Source organism: Periplaneta americana, chromosome 4 (genome assembly GCF_040183065.1).
Source record: "Periplaneta americana isolate PAMFEO1 chromosome 4, P.americana_PAMFEO1_priV1, whole genome shotgun sequence".
Classification (NCBI taxonomy): domain Eukaryota; kingdom Metazoa; phylum Arthropoda; class Insecta; order Blattodea; family Blattidae; genus Periplaneta; species Periplaneta americana.
Genome location: NC_091120.1, coordinates 60,288,150 through 60,311,259, shown reverse-complemented (window position 1 = coordinate 60,311,259; position 23,110 = coordinate 60,288,150). Strand labels below are relative to the sequence as shown.

Below are 23,110 nucleotides of genomic sequence, written 5' to 3'. Positions count from 1 at the left end.
TGGAATTACTGCATTTGTTGTGTACATGAGCCTTCATCCTTCGTGTAATCTTGGAAAACAGAACAACAGGAGGTTGTTCCTTGTAGCTGTTGCTGATAGTCTCATCCAACCTCAAATTGAAAGAAGACCTAGAGTAGGACTTCAGAAAAAACTGTAATGACCAGTGCTCCTTTCATGCCAAGAGCTAGTAGGCCTCTCCATCAACTGCGTCCCAACCACAGGAAAGCACTAAAAGGTGTCATATGTACCAGTATGAAAAAAAGTCCCAAACAAAAACAAAGCTGTGACAATTGTGGCCAATCTGTGTGTAATGAGCACAGTGAAGTGACCCGTATGTGTAAAAAACTGTAAGAATGATGATGAGTGATGACGTGTGAGAGTGATGACGTGTGAGTGTCAGAGTGATGATGTGAGAGTGTGAGTGATAACGTGTGAGCATGTGAGAGTGATAAATGTAAGCGTGTGAGAGTGATGACGTGTGAGTGTGAGAGTGATAGCGTGTGAGAGTAATGCCGTGTGAGAGTGATGACGTGTGAGAGAGAGAGAGAGTGTGTGTGTGTGTGTGTGTGTGTGTGTGTGTGTGTGTGTGTGCTAGAAATGAGAAAATCTAAAATTTGTGTAAATGTGTGTGAGTTTTATGACGAAAGTAAAAAAAAAATTGTAGATCATACACTAAACATGTTTCTTTTATCGCATGAAAAAACTACTAAAATTATATAATTTATGTATATTATCATGGATACTTTGGTCACTATAATAATATCATTATTAAAGAAGATCAATATTGTGTACAATAAAATGATTTTCTTCTGTCAATGTATTAAAATGGCATGTGGGTCCGATGGACCCTCCTTGCCCATCAACGTTACAAAAGAAGGTTGCCCAGAGAAGGGTTAAAACAGTAGGGTCCCAGTCCTGGAATTTGAATTTTATTTGCAGAAAATGGTGCAAATGCCATTGCACTGTTGTAATGCCTAATGTTGTTAATGAAATTTTTATTATTTGACATGAGTTCTTTGAATTCATTGTTTGTATTTGGCTCAGGGAAGGAAATTAGACCAAGGCAGCTGCACAAGGACGCATAAACTCAGTAATAAAACTCTATGCTTTTTCCCTAGTGTTTTAATAGGGATTCCTATATCGGTAATGGGAACTTGCAGCAAATTTTTTGTTTGTGGGTTTTTTATTATAAGGTGTAGATTCTGTCAGTAAAATTTCAAGGTAAGTTCCAATATGAGCTTACTGACAGTTCCCTTGTTAGGATACCATAGAGAATTTATGAAGCTCTAAGAATTGTTGTTGAGACAGAAGTACGTTGGAAGTTTGGAAAGTTTTGTATTCGAGGTTTAAAAATATGTATCTCAAGTATCGGTGATATGAAGGTTAAAAAATCAAATATGGAATACTGTAGACTACGATGATCTGAAGTTTGGATGTTTGAATATCAAGAATTAAAATGTTAAGAGCTACTGGTGTAGCTCAGTCAGCTAAGGTGCCTGTCTGCCAATCTGGAGTTGTGCTCAGGCATGGGCTCAATTCCCATTTGGACTGGTGAACTTGTTGGGTTTATCCAGAGGTTTTCCCCAACCATAAGGCAAATGTCAGGTAATCTATAGCGAATCCTCGGCCTCATCTCGCTATCACCAATTCCATCAAAGCTAAATAACCTCGTAGTTGATATAGTGTTGTTAAAAAAAAAGACTTAACAGATTAAAAGGTAAGGTGTTTGTAAGGCTGTATCTTCATATGCTTGAGTGATTAAAATACTACTACATTTGTTTCTTCGAACTGCTGGAAAGAAGTCTCTAAGTACACATACAGTGTCATTTGAGATGTTAGCCTGCAGAACACATATCTGCAAGGTAGTGTTTTGAGTGCGGAAACAACACTCCTGTTGTCTGTCAGGGCTTCTGCAAAGACAGAAATAGCTATTCACTAAAATGGGAACTTCATGGAAGACAAATTTTCACAACTTAAGCAATTTTGTGTGGAATTCTTTCTTTCGGAGTCAGAATTTTCTTGTATGTTGTAAGAGATATTACATGAAACACATAGATTTATTTCTCGTCTGAGGAATAATTTTATAACTCCAGTGTTCAATCGAATTTAGAATCCAAGTACTTCGATGTAATGATAAGCATGATGACAATGCCACCACTGAGAATAAATAATATCTCATCAAGTTCTCAAAAACAAGAAACTGGAGGATTTGGACAGGAAGACAGTAGGAACAAAAAACAACGTACTTAACCACGAAATTATGTATCTCTCAAATACAAGTCATGATTATTTTTAAATCAACAAAGCATGCACTAAATATTTCAAGCAAGCCCTTTTTAGGCAGATGACACAATGTTTGTTAAAAACTGAGATTAATTTGGTTAAATATTGTAAGGATTCCTTATTTGCAACTAACTCTAGAGTGACAGAAATAGCAGTTCTACTACCATCCTAGAGTAAGTTGACTTTGGATATTTCTGTCCAAAAAATTCATCACTCTTGCTGAGTCTAAACTGTGGTGCTTCTGTCTGGAAACAAGCACAGTAACCTTTCGGTCAGTGAGACAGCAACAATTTAACGAGTTGGGTAGGTGAGCCCAGATCCACCAAAAAGTGTGAAATAAACCTTACTCTTTCATTATTACAAAAAAAAATTCTTAAAATGAGTAAACGAAAACCACAATCTATTAATTTTAATGCCTTATTGACAATGAAATGATATTCATATGGCTTCTTTTAAAGAAAGTGATAAAAGGTGCAAGATTATTTCAAGTTTAAGTCGGCCCATCCAAAATATTAATTGAAATAAAACTACACTGTGAAGTATATGTACTAAATTTTAATCAGTCTTCGTATACACCCTTTATATATGTAATATATATCCATTGATAAAATTTTCAGCTTCTTCATAATGATCCAGAAGATAATAGTCCTTTACATTAACAAATATTCCCAAATAAAAAACTATAACAAACAAAATGCCTAAACCAATCTTGATATTACAACAAATATCCAGCAGGTACACCCTATTTTACAATATATTTATTTTACACAATGTTTTACGTATTAGCCTGCTGTGCTTACAACCCCAAACATGCAGTTCCATAAAATTGATCATGAACTCATTCAAGTCTGTACATTGTACAAAATTTAAATACAGCTCTTCTTCCATATAAGGCGAGGAAGACAATCAAATGGTCCTATGTGCCGCATAAATTTCGTGTGCTGAAAAAGAAAAATATTATCATTGCAATAACATTTTGTAATGCACAGAAACATTATTTTTTTTTTATTATGCCTTTAACTAACATGAATTAATTATTACCAACCTACTGATGTTTGTGGTATCCCTGTTTGAATATTTTGAGAAGGGGGGGACCTTTTGAACTCTGATTTCGAGCTTCATCGTCAGATGTTGTTTCAAATGCAATATTGTATGCAAGACTAATGACTCTCTTCCCCATAGTTCAAAAATCAAAATACATCCCAGATAAAATTCTATAAACCATTTTGGAAACAATAAACATCTGATACTCCAAAAAATTTTGATTAAACAAGTATACAGACAGATCTATAGCCTTATTTTCAGGAATATTTTAATGTTCCTTTTTCAGTCATTCATTATTACATATTATCTATTATATGTAATGACTGAGGCAAAAAAAAAATGGTTACCTAAAAATGATATGATTTAAGATTCCCCATTGAATTTAAATTCTATTTGAAATCCTAAGATGGTAGGTAGAGAACTCAGGTGAAAAGTGGAAATGTTGTTGGGCATCAAAAATCAATGAACAATCAAAAAGTGCAATGCCTCATTCAACAAGTGTCAGTGATTTAGAATTAAGTCGTGGTTCACTACATAATGACTTCAAGTATTTCTATAATGTGGTCAGTCAAGCAGATTATGTTCGTAAACCCCCCCACCCCAACAAGTAGGATACCTTTTCACCCCTTTATTCACCTGAAGACGAAAATAGACCCAACTTTCGAAAACTTAAGCAAAATTCGAACATACCAATATCAGATTCCAATGCACGTATCACATTTTCTCATGATTTTCAGTCCAACATTCTTCGTATCATATAGTTCAAAATTCCTCCATTTCGGAAATATGTAAGGTCCACTTCTGTATCAAACCTGACCAGAACTTTAAAGTTTTTCCCATTATCAACCTGAAAAAAATTAAAATCGTAACATCAGACATGTTTAAAGCATATCACCAACAATCCAATAATTCTGATATATAAAAGTAGAGGATATTTGCTTTACCACAATTTCATAAAATCTGATAACATATTTGCAACCCTGAATCCACAGTATACCTATATCAGATACATCAATATCAAATGCATTTTTATAACAAAACATTACTATTACTTCAAAAATATATTTTCATAGTAAGAGACAAAGATACCTCAACAGTCAGCTGCTGCAATGGACGGAGATCTTGTGGGATCTTGATTGTGTACTTTTCCTTGCCTGTGAGACCTAGTGATTCTGCATTTTGACCTTCAAGGTACTGAAGTGGCACTACACCCATACCAACAAGATTGGACCTATGAATTCGTTCATATGATTCAGCAATAACAGCTCGAAGGCCCTGAAATAAAACACAAATTTGCTAAAATAGTATATTACGCAATATTTTATAACAGTCATAATTATAATAGCAGCAGCAAAGGTGTGGCAGAGCAGAGGTATAATGGTGATTATAATAAGTGGTAGTAATGGTGGTAGTAGAGGATGGTAGCAGCAGCTGAAGAAGAAGAAGAAGAAGAAGAAGAAGAAGAAGAAGAAGAAGAAGAAGAAGAAGTAGCAGTAGTAACAATAATTGTAATGGTTAGCAATAAAACAGAAAAAAGTGCATCTATTTAAAGAACAGCTTGTCCCATGTTGCATGAAATGTAGCTCACACGTTCTGTAATTACTTGGTAAAAGAACTAAACTGTTATGTTCCTTCAACAGCTTTAGTATTCTTAAATGGTAAGTTGTAAGAAGAACAGTTCTCAAAATTCAAATTCATCCCAAAATTAAAGACTGTCGAAAGACAAATACTTACAAGAAGGTAAGGTCCTTTGGCTGCCCAATCTCTGGAGGAGCCTGAACCATAGTCTTTTCCAACCAATGCTATGAGGGGTATTTTCTCTTGCTTGTACCGCTCAGCAGCATCAAATACATCCATCTATAAGAAATATGCAACGCAATTTCAAAGCTGTTTAATAAAATTCAGTCATAATATTTCCTTGTTATATGGTCATTACTAGAAAAAATCCTCTCGAAACCAAAATGAACAAAAATGAGCGATTGTTTCATAATATTACTATAAATGTAGTACTTAGACAAGAAAAACAATTATAATAAAACTTAAGAACATGTACTGTAACAAAATTTCCAAATTACAATTCTTTTTCATAATTACTTTCTTTATAATATAAGACACGAAAAAATGATTATAAATCATAATCCCTCTATGTCAAACGAAGCTATTTTTTTAGAAATCAGATACATTCTACACAAATATATATATTTTTCGTTCACTCATTCTCGGGAGGGGGGGGTTGCGTGCATGCGCACGCGCGTGTGTGTGTGTGTGTGTGATATGAATGAATGAAAATAGAGAATGAGTGAGTGATAGGAAGGATAGGAGAGTGAGCAGCAATCATGTCTATTAAAATACCAATGAACTGAACTCAATAAAAATTTGGTAGACACAGTCAAACTTCTCAATAGTGGGCACCTCCAAGAAATTAAAATATGTCCGAAATTGAGAAGTGTCCACTATTGTAAAAAAGAATAAAATATAAATAAATAAATAAAATCCAACTATCATTTTTGACACGTGTTTTATTTACTCTGAATTTCTTAGTAATCATGATCATTTTGAGTACAGAATTTTTATTTAATAGTACTTACATTAAAAAGTATTTAATACTGTACAACATTTTACAAAAAAAGATGTAAGTGAATAATCTGACTCAAACATTTAGCAATAATTCTTTCCACATTTTAAGAATTGTATTTTATAGATACATTTCTACATCAGAAGTGATTGTAAGTACTTGGGTATCACATTAGAATTCAGCCTTTAGGTTAACATTGATTGGTTATCAACAGGACTAACTCAATCACATTACAGTGATTAACTTGAATAATTTGAATAATTTCGAGGGAAAAATTGTTCCGGAGCCGGGTATCGAACCCGGGACCTTTGGTTTAACGTACCAACGCTCTACCACTGAGCTACTCGGGAACTCTAACCGACACCGATCCAATTTTTCCCTCTATATCCACAGACCTCAAAGTGGGCTGACAACCGTCAAGCAACCAACTTCGAGTGCACACTAACTCCGTGTGACTTAAATTGTGGTTTTCTGTTAACGAACAGTGACGTGTATTATGCAAATCAAGATTTCAGGTATAACTCCCTGTAAAGTTGATTTGAATAATTTCGAGGGAAAAATTGTTCCGGAGCCGGGTATCGAACCCGGGACCTTTGGTTTAACGTACCAACGCTCTACCACTGAGCTACTCGGGAACTCTAACCGACACCGATCCAATTTTTCCCTCTATATCCACAGACCTCAAAGTGGGCTGACAACCGTCAAGCAACCAACTTCGAGTGCACACTAACTCCGTGTGACTTAAATTGTGGTTTTCTGTTAACGAACAGTGACGTGTATTATGCAAATCAAGATTTCAGGTATAACTCCCTGTAATGTTGATTTGAATAATTTCGAGGGAAAAATTGTTCCGGAGCCGGGTATCGAACCCGGGACCTTTGGTTTAACGTACCAACGCTCTACCACTGAGCTACTCAGGAACTCTAACCGACACCGATATAGAGGGAAAAATTGGATCGGTGTCGGTTAGAGTTCCCGAGTAGCTCAGTGGTAGAGCGTTGGTACATTAAACCAAAGGTCCCGGGTTCGATACCCGGCTCCGGAACAATTTTTCCCTCGAAATTATTCAAATCAACTTTACAGGGAGTTATACCTGAAATCTTGATTTGCAGTGATTAACTTATCACAGAAAATGGTGAAAGCCACCAGCATAGCTCTGTCCGCTAAGGCGCTTGCCTACCGATCTGGAGTTGCATTCGGGCACAGGTTCGATTCCACTTGAGCTGATTACCTGGTTGGGTTCTTTCCGAAGTTTTTCTCAACCATAAGGCAAATGTCAGGTAATCTATGGCGAATCCTCGGCCTCATCTCGCCAATTATCCTCTCACTATCACCAATCTCAACGACGCTAAATGATCTAGTAGTTGATACAACGTCGTTAAATAACCAAGTGAATGAAAAAAACCAGAAAGAACATGGTAGTCCCTGGCATGGTGAGACAAAAGAAGATAAGAGCATTGGTGATAAAAGCTCTGCAATGGACGAGTGTTCTATTGCAAGAGTAGAAGTACTGTGCAATAAGTTATGAGTCTCAATAGAGACATATTGTCCTGAGGCCTAAGAAAGTATGAGTAAGGTTACTTAGTGACTGATTTCTCATGTAAGCTATTGAGAAATCTTGAAGTAAAAGATATGTTTATATAACTGTACATGTCTGTTACACAGAATGTCAGCTATTGGGAAGATATTTTCACATAAGAGCATATTCGTCTGCAGAATTTCAAAATGCCCATTATTAACATGTGTCTGCTATTGAGAGGTATCTGTTAAGAGAAGTTTCACTGTATATAGCATTCTCTAGAATGTTCAGGATTTGGAAAGGATCTCTATGGAGGTTTAGTTTTTGGGCACTGTAATTTAAATATCAATAAACAGAAATACTTAAAATTCTATATTTAAAAGTAAAATAACATTATTTAAACCCTTTATTAGCTTGGTGAAGGTCGAAGGGTTCCATTATCTTAGATTTCAAAGTTCTGAACTGGTCATTTCAATCAAACTCAATATTTAAGAGTAACATAATATCATTCAGATTTCAACAATTTGACAAACATACGTAAAATCCAAGGATTACTTCAGTAAAGGTACTTTGTGTATGATGAATTTAATGCCATCGGGGGGGCGGGGGGGGGAGGAAAAAAAAAATCTATTTTTGAGATCTGCAGTAACAGCGTTTACACTGCGTGTTCAGTTCAAAGTGTGTCATGACTCGCTGTATGCCGTCATGTGGCTAGTCGTTGAGCCTAGAGAATTCAATCTTCCTACAATTCCACAGAGGCGTATTACCTATGTGCCAGAGAAGTTGCCTAGCAAGTACGGCGTTCATTCTGAAGAGTACTTAGCGATACAAACGGTAACACCTGTAGTGGCAGGAATGTGAACTATTTGGAAACACGTATTGAGTTGAGTTTTTTCTTACTCCCGGGATATGGGGAGAGGGTTAAGACGATTACTTACGTATTTGTTGACATTAAGTTCGACGGTCAACATGGACACGGAGCATTTGATTTGTATTGTGGAATGTTGCCGTACGCAACCGATGATAAATACCCTGCCCGCGCAAAACAGAGTTCGAAAGAGATTATGGTAGCACACAGACTTTACAGACTGCCATCTGTTGCTAGGACGTTCAAGTTATACCGTACACGTTCTGAAGTTCAGATTGAACGCCTTGATTAATAGGCAACTTCTCTGACATAAAAGCTGAAACTCGCTTCAAATCGCTGACTCACAACAGTGACGTCATGACACACTTTGAAATGAACACCCAGTATTTATTAACATTGGGTTCAATTTTGTTTTAGAGAAGACACACAAAATTGTGTCAAATGGTTGTGTTGCAGATACTTTTTATTTAACAAGACTTATAAATTACAGTGACAGCCGAAGGAAACAAAGTAATCTTACAATGAATTACATCTGATGTAGATTTACGAACAATGAAATGACAGATACCGCATTGTCCAATGCATATAAAAATACAAAATTCTATACTGCTGTACATGAATATTTAGTGGAAGTAAACAGAAAGAGTAATAAACAATGAATTTATACATACTGATAATAAAACCTTTCATATTTCATAATGAAACAAAGCAATTGCTACAGCCAGAATTTATAGAAGATACAATTAATTACCAAGCACATCACCTACATCAGGTCAATACACAAAAAAAGAATAGTAGAAGACACAACATGTCAGTATTGGAAGCAAGAAGAAAAAATCGTTTCGACAAATATTCTCCATAGGAGACAGACACCATTTACACAACCAAAGTCTTGGAATACAATAACTGTTATTAACTCACCATATCATTTGAAGGAATATGAAGTGTTCTAGGTCCTGGTTGTCCTACGAATTTGTTGACTAGGCGTATGTTTGCAAAGGTGCCTCGTGCCATGACAGCATCATTTCCTCTTCGAGAACCATATGAATTGAATTCACGTGGTGTCAAACTAAACAAAATAAACATTCGATTACGAATGTTGAATATGTGAACTTATTATGCCGAAAATTAATGTATGGATCAGTATACATATCATTCATAAAGTTAAACAATGGTAGAATCAGATTAAAGTCTAAAGTTGTTAGCTGCATAAGGCAAATTATTAATGGCATGCTCATATTCAAATCTTAGCTATTTATATATATAATCCAAATTTCTAGGAAGCAGAATTTTCTGTAGATAAACAAACACTGGTATAAGCTCAAGAATTTCTATTAGTTACTTATTCCACAGGTGACGTGGTGTAGCAGTTTCCCATTTCTTTTTGCTTCACTGATACGGATGTTAGTATATTGTAAAGAAATGGTAGAACAGTAGCAAGGAAAACGATTATGTTCATTTGTCTACCCCCAACACCACAACAAATTCCACTGGTAATCAGTAGGATCTGATATACCATAAGAAATTTTAGCTTAAAATATAACGTAACTTCAGCCAAATTAACCAATAACAGAGGAAATATATTCCATCGAAAAACCTCCACAAGAGGAAAGAATCTATATGAAGCTATACCAACACTAGCATGCTCACTGAAAAACATGCTCTAGCAGTAAGAATTTTGCTCCATTATATTTCACAATATGTTGGTAAAAAATATCTTTCGTTATTTAATAGAACACTGTGTATTAAACAGAATGTGTTCTTAAAATCCATCTATTTAGAAATATGTATCTACATACCCTCTTGCTGCGAGATAGCGAGCTGCTGGACTATTACGAGCAATGCTGCCTGCTGGAGAGATATGGTCAGTTGTGACAGAATCACCCAAGTTGAGAAGTACTCTCGCGTTCTCAATTGGTTTGATAGGTGGCAATTCCTGGCAAAAATCAAAGAATTTATTGCGGCATTTGCCTAAGTTGACACTGTTTTAAATAACAGAAAATTCAGTGGAAATCAGTTAACAATAGCACAATAACTTTGTTGTCAAGTGTTCAATTTAGAAAGCAACCAACCAATTACATTTCATTACTCATGGAAAAAATCCTATCCAAAGCTCTTTTAAATAAATCATTAATGCATTTTCCCTACTTTAAAGAGACGTTACTCAGGATAAACAGAAAGTGTATGCAAATTGGTGCCAAAAACTTTCATATAAACATGGTCCTGAAGATGCTTAGTTTCAAAGTTAGTGAGAAGTCTGTCATATTGAGTCCTGAAGAATAGTTGACTCAAATTGCTTTCATGTTGTAACTTTTTCGAAGTCTGAGAACATTTAAAATACTTAACATTTAAGAAAAGGCTCATGTTCCAATCGTAATTCCATGTATCATCCCATCAAAACTGTATTAACAAATCAATATAGAGCAAAGAAGTTCGGAACAAAATCTATGTCATTAAGTACTTGTTCTTCTCACCTTTGTCATTCCTTCAAAAAATGGAGGACTCTTAATGTAAGTAGATGATGAGTCCCATGGGTATAATTTGCCTTCAGGTGCCTTCAACTGTGCCCAATTGGGACTTCCTGTCTCAATCTTGGCATACACTTCTCGGAACATAGCTGGTATAACATGCTTTTGTTCCACTGTATGAATCTCACTACGTAAAGGCCAAATATCACAGAGGAATATTGGCTTTCCATCAGCAGAATGTCCTGAAATCAATATTAAACACTATAAAAGTGATTACCAGAGGGAATAAGGATCCAACATGGGTCAGACCAGAGGGAATAAGGATCCAACAGGGGTCAGTGCTGCAAGTCTCCGCAGGTGTTTAATAAGCTTTTCTTTAATAAAATTGAATCAGACAGAGCTAAAAGGAATTAAGTCACTTTTGACAACTCTTCAGGAGAAGCAAACAATATTCCACTAATAACACAAATATTATATTTTTATGTTATAGAAGACAAAAGAATATTTAAAAGTCTTAGTTCCTTCTTCCACCATTCAATGCACATGACATCAGTTGTTCAAATTGTTGCATAACCCAAAACTTCATATTTTGACTTAATTCCTTTTAGCTCTGACTGATTCAATTAGAGTTTGCTACCTAACATGGGCCCACAAATTTTTCAATCACGAAGTCGTGTGAAACTTGTTCCAGACCCAATACTCTTGAAAAATGTTTTACATATAACAAGGAATCGAACTCAACATTTCCTGGTTCATGGTCAGGCAAGATAACAGCTACACCAAGAAGGTATTCATGTTTCGCTCATAACTTTTTAAAATAAGTGAAATTCCTTTCAATTAATTTCAAGAATGTAAGGAAAAGTTAATCGCCTGTTCCCCTTTTCCAATGATCAAATTCCAAAATAATTCTGACCACAAGAAGAAAAGAAATAAGAATCAATACACAATAAACACAGCTACATCGAGACAATATAATCAATACAATTTTACAAGAATTGCAAATCATACCAAGTGGTTCCTTCTGAAAATCGATGTCCACTCGTCCAGCAATTGCGTATGCTATTACAAGCAGTGGTGAGGCAAGGTAGTTGGCTCTTGTATTGGGATGGATACGACCTTCAAAGTTACGGTTTCCAGACAGCACACCACAGCATACAAGGTCATTCTGTGGAGCATACAATGTCTTACAATAAACGTAATTCACAATGAAATAACTCTTTCATTTTTATCACAGATTCATTAGCTGTGGCTGTTAGTATTTGAACTGATGCCACATAACAAAAGAAATATTAATACAGTATAATGCAAATTCTAAGGTTATTTTTTAAATACAAACATGGAAAGGTAAATGTCACAAATTTTCCTTCTCCATCTACAATTTCCTACTGCAAATTACATCATATTAGTCAAAGACTAGATTTATTGGGTTGGTTGAGTTGAGCTGTATTAGTTTAACCTTAAAAATGAAATTACAGTTGCGAGCAAGAGAGGAAAGTAAAAATTTGCTTAAGAGAAAATTTTTGAACAGTACCATTTTATATCATCACCAGGGAAAGGATTTATATGTAAATACATATTTACTTATAAAGCTAATATAATTTATATTTTGCATTATCTTTATGTTTCACAATGTGTAGGGTTGAAAAATCCTACTTTTATTTTCCATATTTTTCCATATTTTAGAGTTTAGTACATATTTTCGTTAATTTCCATATATTTTCCATATTTCATATAAAACAGTCCATATTATATTAGGTTTAACAATAAAACAAAACAAAATTCCATTAACTTTTAAAAATACATTTCAACAATAGAGATTTAAACACATGTTCAGTAATCCCTTTAACATCAGAGTTATTTGAAAATTAGCAGTCCTATCAACAATGGGAAAGTAAGTTACAAAACTGTATTAATTTAATTTAAAATTTTTAACAGACTTCAGTTGTGCAGCTCAACAGTTAAATGCCAGTCAGAGTACACATAGGTTCAGTTTTGTAAATCATACTATAAAGACGGTAAATATGCCAAAAGTACGTCATTCAGTCAATTTAAAATCAAAACTAACAAGTTACATTTCAGAATTTAAAGAAGATGGTTTATCAACTGACAATAAAATATTATTTTGTAATTTGTGTCAGTGTGCAGTATCATCTACACAAAAGTTCCTGGTGCAACAACACATTACAACTAGTAAACATCAGGCCAACAAACAACTAAATTCCAAGCAGAGACAATTGTTTTTAACACAACCAACAACATCGAATGTAAGATCTGAGTTTAACATCGACCTGTGCCGTTCTCTCATCTCTGCTGATATTCCTCTCTACAAACTAAAGAATAAGGTCTTCAGGGAATTCCTTGAAAAATATACTCAACATACAATCCCGGATGAGTCAACACTTAGGAAGACGTATGCTCCATCCATCTACGATGAGACAATACAGAAGATAAGAGATGAAATTAAAGATAGTTCAATTTGGGTTTCCATTGATGAGACTCCCGACAAAGAAGGTAGACTTGTTGGTAATGTAGTTATCGGTTTGTTAAGTGAACAATATTCTGAACGAATTCTTTTACATTGTGATGTTCTAGAAAAGTGCAATAACAAAACTATAGTTAAACTGTTCAACGAAGCTATGGGTATCCTGTGGCCAAAGGGTATTATGTACGATAATGTGTTATTCTTTATTAGCGATGCTGCCCCTTATATGGTCAAAGCTGGACAAGCATTATCTGTTGTATATCCTAAATTGACTCATTTTACTTGTGTGGCGCATGCATTTCATCGTGTGGCAGAAGTGGTCAGAGACAATTTCCCTAAAGTAGATTTGTTGATTTCATCAGTGAAAAAAGTATTTCTCAAAGCTCCCAGTAGAGTTAACGTGTTGAAAGAAATGTACCCTGAAATTCCATTGCCACCAAAGCCAATTTTAACTAGATGGGGTACATGGCTAGAAGCAGTTGAATATTATGCCGAACATATAGACTCTATTAACAATGTTCTCCTTGCATTGGACTCTGAAGATGCAGTCTCAATTGATACTGCGAAAACAGTTACCTGTGACATAAGTGTGAAGAATGACTTAGCTCACATTCAGCATACATTTTCATGCATCATAAAAACGCTCAAAAGTCTCCAAAATAGGCACCTTTCACTATCTGAAAGTTTTGAAATTATAAATAGTACTGTGGAACAACTGAATCGTGGTAGAGGTAAAGTTGCAGATGCAGTAAGAGCTAAGGTGGACACTGTACTTTCAAAAAACCCTGGATATGAAGAACTACAAAAGGTTGTTGCTGTGATGAGTGGTGAATCAACAGTGAAGATTAACTTGGACTTATCCCCAGCAGACATTGTGAAATTGAATTATGTACCAGTTACTTCTTGTGACGTCGAACGCTCTTTTAGTCAGTATAAATCTATCCTCAGAGACAATAGAAGAAGATTCACTTTTCAGCACTTGAAAGAAATGTTTGTAACCTATTGTTATGGTAACAGACAATAAAAATTGTGTTTTGTTGAAACTACATTGGAAGATAAGGTACGTCCATTATATCTTTTGTTTAGTTTGATTAAAATGTACCAATATTTAACGTACATAGTCATTTTTTTATAATTTTAAGTCCATATTTAATTCCATATTTTGGTAAAAATCCATATTTAATTCCATATTTTGGTAAAAATAACTACATATATATTTACATATTTCATATATTTTTAGTCCATATAAATCCGTTCCCTGATCATCACTATTAACTTACATGATATTACGAAATATAAATTACGAGATAGTTTTCATTGTAAGCTATAAGAATTTCACATGAGTTGAATATGTGGTCAGTTAAAGTAACAAGTAGTTTTCCTTCTCACATAATGGCGAAAGCAAAGTTACCCTTAAAACTACCTTAGCTATTGCTGACAGAGTCAACGTCATCACTTGCCGTCAGGAAAGAAATGACAATGAACTCTGGCCCAAGATTTAAGAATCCATTAATGGAATATAGTGTTTAAATGTTAAAATTAAACAAAATACTTGCTTAGCGCAACACTTTTCAAATCTATGTGAATAATATCGCACCAAGAGTGCAAACATCGGAAATCCAAACTGCCCTTTTTGCTGATGATGTAATTATTTGGACATCAGGAAATTCCAATAAACCATATATACTAAAGGAGAGAATTGATATGAGGAGGAGGAAGAGGTTGGGAATTTGGATTGGATGGTGTCAGCAGAAGTGCTGACAATGATGAAAACGATCATGAAGGTAATTATGTTTTGGAAAATAAATTTACTGTATATTTTTATTACTACAAACATTAATTTTACTACTGTACCGTAAAATAATTATACTACCAGTTAATTATATTCTTTACCTTTTCAATAGCTTCAACCATAGGCTCTGGCAAGGGCCCACTGTTTCCTATACAAGTCATGCAGCCATAGCCAACTATATCAAAGCCTAATGCCTGCAGATATGGAATGACGCCACTCTCCTGTAAGTAGTATGTGACCACTCCTGACCCTGGTGATAGACTTGTCTTGATGTATGGTTGTACTTTTAATCCAGCTTCTACAGCCTTCTTTGCTAGGAGACCTGTAACAAGAACAAATTTATAGTTATGGAATATTAATTTTCATAAAGAATTATGTTGGAAATCTTGGCTCAGAAAGTTCCACGGATTTGTAACTAAATATTTGAACAATAACGGATGGTATGCACAAAGCACCAGCATCAGCAACAGTAGTAGTAGTAATAATAATACAAATGTATTGCTAGAACAAAGACATATTGGTTTTTTATTTAAAAAATCACTCTAGCACCTCCAGAAAGAGTACATACTAATGCTACTGCTAAGGTTTTCGAGGTATATACGAGGCGCGTCCATAAAGTAACTTTCCCACTCGTCCCACAGCTAGCAAACCATACGTTGCACAAAGCGACTGCATGTACGTGATAGAGTAATGTCCTACCATGGTGCATGCATTAGCGGAACTTCCCGAGTGCTCTCAGTAACTCTGTTTCATTGGTTGAAGATGGACACTTCTATTCCAGCTCCCGCTGCGTGTGAAGTGCGATCAGTGATAAAATTTTTGAATGCACAGGGCATAGTGCCGATTGAAATTTATCATCAGCTGTGCGAGGTCTATGGCCCTAACATCATGAGCAAGCAGATGGTGTGTTGCTCCACAAGGTCGTCTGTGATGATGGTTGGTCTCCCACTGCACTCCTCGTCATGCACATTTTGACATCCTGCTGAGAACTGTCTACAGCAGCAATGCACCATATGCTTGCTCATGACGTTAGGCCCATAGACCTGGCACAGCTGACAAATTTCAATCGATGCTATGAATAGGTTTCACAATCATTTAATTGGAAATAATAAAGAAAGACGTTGCAGAATTGAAAATGAGGATATCTCTTAGGTATGTGACAGATCCAGGCTTCCACACAGGGCTTGGGAAAGATTCTGGGATACAACAGAGCATGTTTCAAAAACAGTTAAATTCATCACTGAAAAAATTACGGTGGAGGCTAATAGCAGGATACATTTTCCTTCATCTAATGAAGAAGTTAGATTAGTTAAGACAGTTCGGTAGTAACAATTCAAAGCATGTTCTCCTCTGTGGTTCAAGTAATTCTTGTTTGCTAAGACAAGACTACACTACGTATCTGAAGATGGCGGAAACAAGCCGAAACTAGTCATTAATTACAGCAATAGTCTCAACAAAAACATAGAAACGTTAAAAAGTTATTTAACAAATTTAAGAAATCATTAGTGATTCATTCATTCATAATTTTCTGCCCAAGGGCAGGTTTTCCACTTCAAACCCAGCATTCTCCAATCTTCCTTAATTTCCACCTTCCTTTTAGTCTCCGCATACGATCAATATTTAATATTGCCTATCATACGATATCTTCTGCCCCATACAAGTGTTAAAAGTGTGTAATCAAGATGTATATAAAAGTTATATTAGTTTCTCAACTTCCTTTCAGTCTACGGAATTATAAAACTACTGCATTTCTCAGAGGCGTATACTGGTTAAAGGGTTTGGGCTACCGCTGACCCTATTATTACACAAAATATATCTAACAGTTACTTTAATTTTAATTACTATGGTAAAACTAATAATACAAAATTATTACATTATGTTATATTACAAACTTTTTCTTTAGTAATTTCCTTGGGCTACCCCCGGTAGCCCGCAAAATACGCCCCTGGCATTTCTATTTATTAATCTTCATGATAGGAGGGAGGAAATACAATAACGAATACATACCTGCTCCAAGCATCACACTAGGATTACTAGTGTTCGTACAGGAAGTGATGGCAGCAATAACCACTGAACCATGCCGCAGTACATATTCAGTCCCTTCATAAATGAACGGAGCACTTACATCTAGTTTATCAGCAGGTAAGCCAAATCCCTTGAATCCGACCTGCAACAAAACGTTTAGAATTTTAGAAAATATGTATGAGGATTCTGGTTCATGATTTTTTTTTTTGTCCATAGTGGAAAACAGCTGAAACAACTTATAAAGCTGGAAAAAGAATTGTTAATGAGGTCATGTCAAAACAATCCCTCAAACTGGACACACAGATCGTCACAGCAAACTGATAAATATAAACAGCTGCCCACACAAACTGTAAGTTAAGGCTCCCTAGAGCAGGCATGCTGGCACATGACCTTGTCTAGCATCCCAGGTGATATGGTGGAAATTTATTTCCATCCATTTCTGCGTGGTGGCATGTAAAAATATCAAAATTTTCGTGAACTACCCGAAACATTTTTAATCATAAACACAAAAATTTGTTTATAAAGAAACTATACAGATTTCGTACATAACCGGCAGAGAAGAGATGTGAAGATTCTTTGTCCAAATGAGATTGCTTCTATATAGAAAAAGGAATAGCATGAGAGAATTTCGTACTTTGGCAAATAATTACAACCTGAACCGCATATGCCACTTATTTCTCTACCCCTTAAAATGTTTACTCTTAACTTTTTTTCCGTGATATAGTGCTATTTGGCAGTATTCATGAATAAAAAAAATATGAGTATCTTCTGGGCTGATTTCGAATAAATAATCAATTTTGTACAGTTATGGTACTACTGGATGAATAACGTAGATACTTTAATGTCATGTTTTCAGATAGTTGTAATACAGCAAGTACAAAATATTTAATTGGATGGTTTTTCCGTCAACAAACTTATCAACTAAAATAGTGGGTTAAGAAACCATTACAATGTTATTTTTTAATGTGGACTAGACTAACTGTTTTCGATCAGTCATAGGTCATCTTCAGGTCAAGTATGGTCCTGGAACACAACTATGGTTCACGATATAACCATTCAAAGAATATTGTAGACGTAACATACACCGTTCGTAGATAGCTGCAGTGACTTGACTTCAAACTACAGTACAGCAAAAATATAGATAACTATGTACTACGTTATGGAGTACAAACTTTGAATGGTTGTATCGTGGACCATACTTGTGTTCCATGACCATACATAGTTATGGGAAATGACGGTACATGAATATGTTTAAACACGAAAGTCATTTGAATAGAGATGTACAATGTTATATAAGTGGTCCCATATAAATGGAGTGTTAACTGTTTGCGTTATTCATTTAACAGTCTGTTGATAGGTATTGATTAGCAGTAAACTGTGATTACATATCGCAAACCTCGCGAGTTATTTTGCCTATCCATTAGACAATATCAAACCTATGTCAATGCGTAGTAATATCATGTCGTTGACCTACTCAGGATCTGCAGCATGTCCAGTGCGGTATTTGATGTTTAGGCTATTATTGGAAGGAAGGACGTTCAAAAATGTGCTTACCCTCAAGCAACACAATATGGTACTCAACTGATCTAGTAAGTCATGGCATACATCAAGAAAAGACAAATCAATGTCTACAAACTTCCATCACAGTAATATCATTACATTTCTAAAAATATACAGTACGAAGGCTTCAACAAGGCCGCAGTTCCCGCTTGCGAATTCGTTCTAAACATTTCCTAAATAATAATAATAATAATAATAATAATACGCAGAACTGCATGCATTGTATGCTTCACCTGACATATTTAGGAACATTAAATCCAGACGTTTGAGATGGGCAAGGGCATGTAGCACGTATGGGCGAATCCAGAAATGCATATAGAGTGTTAGTTGGGAGACTGAAGGGAAAATGACCTTTGGGGAGGCTGAGACGTAGATGGAAGGATAATATTAAAATGGATTTGAGGGAGGTGGGATATGATGATAGAGACTGAAATAATCTTGCACAGTATCAGGGACCGATGGAGGCTTTGTGAGGGCGGCAATGAACTTGCGGGTTCCTTAAAAGCCATTTGTAAGTAATAATAATAATAATAATAATAATAATAATAATAATAATAATAATAATAATAAATTAGCCAGAGTATGTTATTATTAATAGCAGTCGTACTTGGACAAAATAAGCACTTCTACACTGAAAAGGATGATTCGCATTCGTTGTTCGAACTGGCTCTAACTCGAAATTTAGCCGTCTTGCAAAACTTAACCGACTAAATACAACTATGATTAAAATCGGTCATTTTCTAGCAATTCCACATGGCACGCCGTCTACTGAATGATTAGTATACAATTTTTCTGTCATCTGTTTTCAGTATGTCTGTCTGTTCAGAAGAAGCCCTACAATGTGCAGAAAGATATATTACAATACTGGCTTGCAAAATCGAGCAACTGAGCATTCCAATAGAAAATTGACAATGGATCAGAAGGCCCAAAGCTTGAAATTATATGGTGATGGTGGTGATGGAAAAACAGTACTCGTTGTTTTTAAGATAGAGTTTTTGAATCATCTCCAGGGGCTATGTGGTTACGTGCTCCGCGGAATATATGTCGTGTGAGTCTTGTAAAGAGATCGGGCGCATGATTCTATAAGGAGATTTTGCCGGGATGGGGCACTGAAATTTTGCCTGTTGGAAGTTTAATTTGTCGTTTCAGTCAGTACGGAAGTTGAATATTGGTGCTTTCTGTCAGAGTTTACAGTCCTATTTCCCGATCCATAGTTCGATAACCAACAGATGGAGTTTACAGTTCACATATCAGCTGTTTACAGTATGACTACGTCAATAGACCAACAATACACATATCAGAGAATTTCGAGAAACTTGCTCTTTGTTTTTTATGCAGCCAGAAAAATAAACACGATAAAATAGAGATGTGAAAAAGAACAGATGTATAAATTTCTGGGACGTATAATAATAATAGCTCTGTAGAAGTCGTAACGTTTTAGTAGTCATGGTAATATTTTTATGGCACCAATGGGATAATGTGGCATATTACGATATTAGCTAACGATAAAAATACTGTTTATAATGCTGATGTACAAAAAAAAAGTTTTTAATTCACAGCGGTGAATTTTTTTTTCATGACAACGAACACGCAACAATAAAATCTATACATTCATTTATTTGTAACTTTTTCATAAACACATTACAAAGAAAAGGCGTACAATTTAAAATTAAATACCAGTAATGAAATTTAGATACCAATAAAAATAATGTGTAACACACGAGAGTAAATAGATTTTGTGCGAGATCATGCGTATTTGCTTGTTTTCCGCACAGAACCAATACGCGGTAAGTGTGAAATACCACATTCAGTATTCCCAACGTAACACACTTAACAATTTCCCTCTTCTTGCCGCTTAAGCGCGACATTCATTTTACTGCTTTAGGCTTTTAACATATTATTTTTAGAGACGTTTAACATAGTAATAATTATAAATTGGAAACTTACCACTGCAATTTCACCTAAATTGCAATGTTAATTATTGTTTTTAAATATTTGCAAAAATTAAGTAAAGTCTACTACTCCACGAAACTTATTGCATTCCTGATACAAGTAACATTAAGGAAGCCGTGAAAAAATCAACAAGATTCCAGATGCGGATGTTATTACTGAAATATGTTATATAAATAATATTGTTAAAATATTAAAATGAAAAATAAATCATTACATAACCTTACCGTTTGTTTTAAGTTCGCATTTATAGACTGGGGGAAAAAAAAGACAGACGTATATCACGGCCTGCTGGAGTATAGTAAACACAGAAAACATTTTATAGCAATGTTGAAGAAAGATATTTTGGTGTTCCGAAGTTGCCGTCATTAAACAGAAACCAACATGGAGATTTAATTGCAACTAATTAGAAATTGTTTTTCAGGTATGTAATAAACGATCTTCGCACGAAATAATGTACGATACACGAGCGGTATGTTTGTTTTCATGTTCTCGGAAATTAAAAATGCTCAACTACGTTTCGCTTTTTCAATCTTTTCCTCGACCATGAAAACGTCAACATACCGCTCTTGTAACGTATATTACTATTATGCACTACCGTAAACTGAGGTAACTTTGACCACAGAAGAAACTTTGACCATTTTTTTCAGAAAATCATATTTAAGTTTCTACATGCTGCATTTGTTATAGATGGAGGTAAATTATCATAAAATCATTCTCATACCAAATTTACCTCCATCTATAACAAGTGCAGCATGTAGAAACCTAAATATGATTATCTGAAAAAATGGTCAGTTTCCTCTGTGGTCAAAGTAACTCCAGTTTACGGTAGTGAAAATCATCACCCTCGAATTCCCCTTGGGCACTGAACTTTCCACTCGTGCATAAACTCTAATTTTACTCTCTTATGCTATAAATGGGGTCAAAAGCTAATTGGAATTTTCCGGTCTCTGATCGGGTCAAAGACCCTGGCAGAACTGGTATTTAACACTTGCGGTGAATTTCGGTGAAGTCTAGAGGGTCTAAGTAGTCATATCCACTCTCCTCACCTCCACGATGGGGCTCTCCTGAGAACTTTTAAGATAAGACAGAGACGTGTGCGAAAATTAAAGGGAAGCTACAGCATTTATCTTTCCCAAGAAAAACAGCACGTATGACATGACGAGTCTTTCCACGGTAAAAGTGGCCAGACAGAATAAGAAATGAAGCTGTGTTAGAAAGAGTAGGTGAAGAACATAGGCGGAGTTATGGGGGGGGGGGGAGACATGGATGGGGGCACTGTCCCCCCAAACTTATCTGACCTTTTTTTTTTCTATTAACATTAAAAAATATTGAATTCAAAATATTTTTTTTGCATTTGTTTATGATTATGTTTTTGTGCTTAAATTGATGAATTAATGTCTTCAGATCATGTGTCTGGACTATAATATTTATTTTAAATTTCTGAATGTATAATAATTCCTATACCTCATTTGAGAAATTGAAGCACTGTAATTTTTATTTTGTAACAACCTACACTCATGTGTTAGAAGTCTGCAGGTGTTCAGGCCGCCACTTGGAGATGTATGAATAACATACTGCACAACAATGCAGAAAAAAGAATAATGATCCGATAATGTGTAAACTTAAAGACGAGATTAAATAAAATAATTAGAATTTACATTTCATATAATATTTTCAAGAAGGTAAGCTTCAAATAAAAAAGTTTCTGTTAGCACTGTTACGTAGTTTTATTGATGTATCCATGTGTTTCTGTACGAGAGAGAAAAAGAGGGAGATTTTTTTTAAGTTATGCCCTATTATAATTTGTAGTAGACCTACAGTTGAAGTCCTATACAACTCGGTTTGAAACATCGCGGATATGGATGTAAGAAACATACCCCCCGAAAATACCTTTATTAAATGATCATATTCCGATATACTGTACCACAGTCAAGATATAACGGGGGAGGAGATAAATGATGTCCCACATAACTCCATGGGGATTCTATGGTTTTACTTTGCCGACCCCCCCCCCCAAGGAAACGGTTCTCTCTCTGCCTATGGTGAAGAAAGAATGATGCTGAAACTGATCAGGAGAAGAAAAAGGAAATGATTGCTTCATTGGTTGAGAAGAAACTGCCTACTGAAGGATATACTGGAAAGGATGGTGAACGGAAGAAAAGTTCGGGGCAGAAGAAGATACTATAGACGACGTTAAGATATATGGGTCATATGCGGAGACTAAGAGAAAGGCAGAAATAGGAAAGATTGAAGAATGCTGGGTTTGCAGTGCCTTTGGGTAGAAAACTATGAATGGATAAATACTATAAATTACTATTTATGTTAAAAACAAAAAACTTATTTTTTTTTAACAAAATTTACAAAATTTCACCTCAGAGTATCCTTAAATGCAGTCTTAGATTTCCCACACCTTTTTTTTTTCTTTCATATTATATACAAAGACAAAATACGAAAGTCAAGTTAGCAACATCGTTTATGTTTGTCTACGGAATAATAGATTTTTCTTCATCATACTTTCAGAATAGCTCCAGGATCCAATAA

At 35.2% G+C, this 23,110-nt stretch overlaps 1 protein-coding gene and 1 non-coding gene across 3 annotated transcripts in view; one reads left to right on the top strand and one right to left on the bottom strand.

Annotated features, from left to right (window-relative positions):
* Window positions 1-2,818: 2,818 nt before the first annotated feature.
* The window catches only part of LOC138697833 (cytoplasmic aconitate hydratase-like), a 70,210-nt gene continuing 49,918 nt past the window's right edge, over window positions 2,819-23,110 (bottom strand). For both annotated transcript variants that reach the window (XM_069823393.1, XM_069823394.1), the window contains 10 exons: window positions 17,039-17,198; window positions 15,133-15,353; window positions 11,766-11,922; window positions 10,764-10,999; window positions 10,089-10,225; window positions 9,211-9,358; window positions 5,062-5,184; window positions 4,417-4,602; window positions 4,018-4,174; window positions 2,819-3,224 (listed from right to left, as the gene is read on the bottom strand). In XM_069823393.1, coding sequence (XP_069679494.1) covers window positions 4,061-4,174; window positions 4,417-4,602; window positions 5,062-5,184; window positions 9,211-9,358; window positions 10,089-10,225; window positions 10,764-10,999; window positions 11,766-11,922; window positions 15,133-15,353; window positions 17,039-17,198 — 1,482 coding nt within the window. In that variant the 3' untranslated portion in view covers window positions 2,819-3,224; window positions 4,018-4,060. The remainder of the gene's footprint in view (window positions 3,225-4,017; window positions 4,175-4,416; window positions 4,603-5,061; window positions 5,185-9,210; window positions 9,359-10,088; window positions 10,226-10,763; window positions 11,000-11,765; window positions 11,923-15,132; window positions 15,354-17,038; window positions 17,199-23,110) is intronic.
* On the top strand, window positions 6,876-6,947 carry TRNAN-AUU (transfer RNA asparagine (anticodon AUU)). The gene has a single exon. It is a non-coding gene; the product is annotated as a tRNA-Asn (tRNA).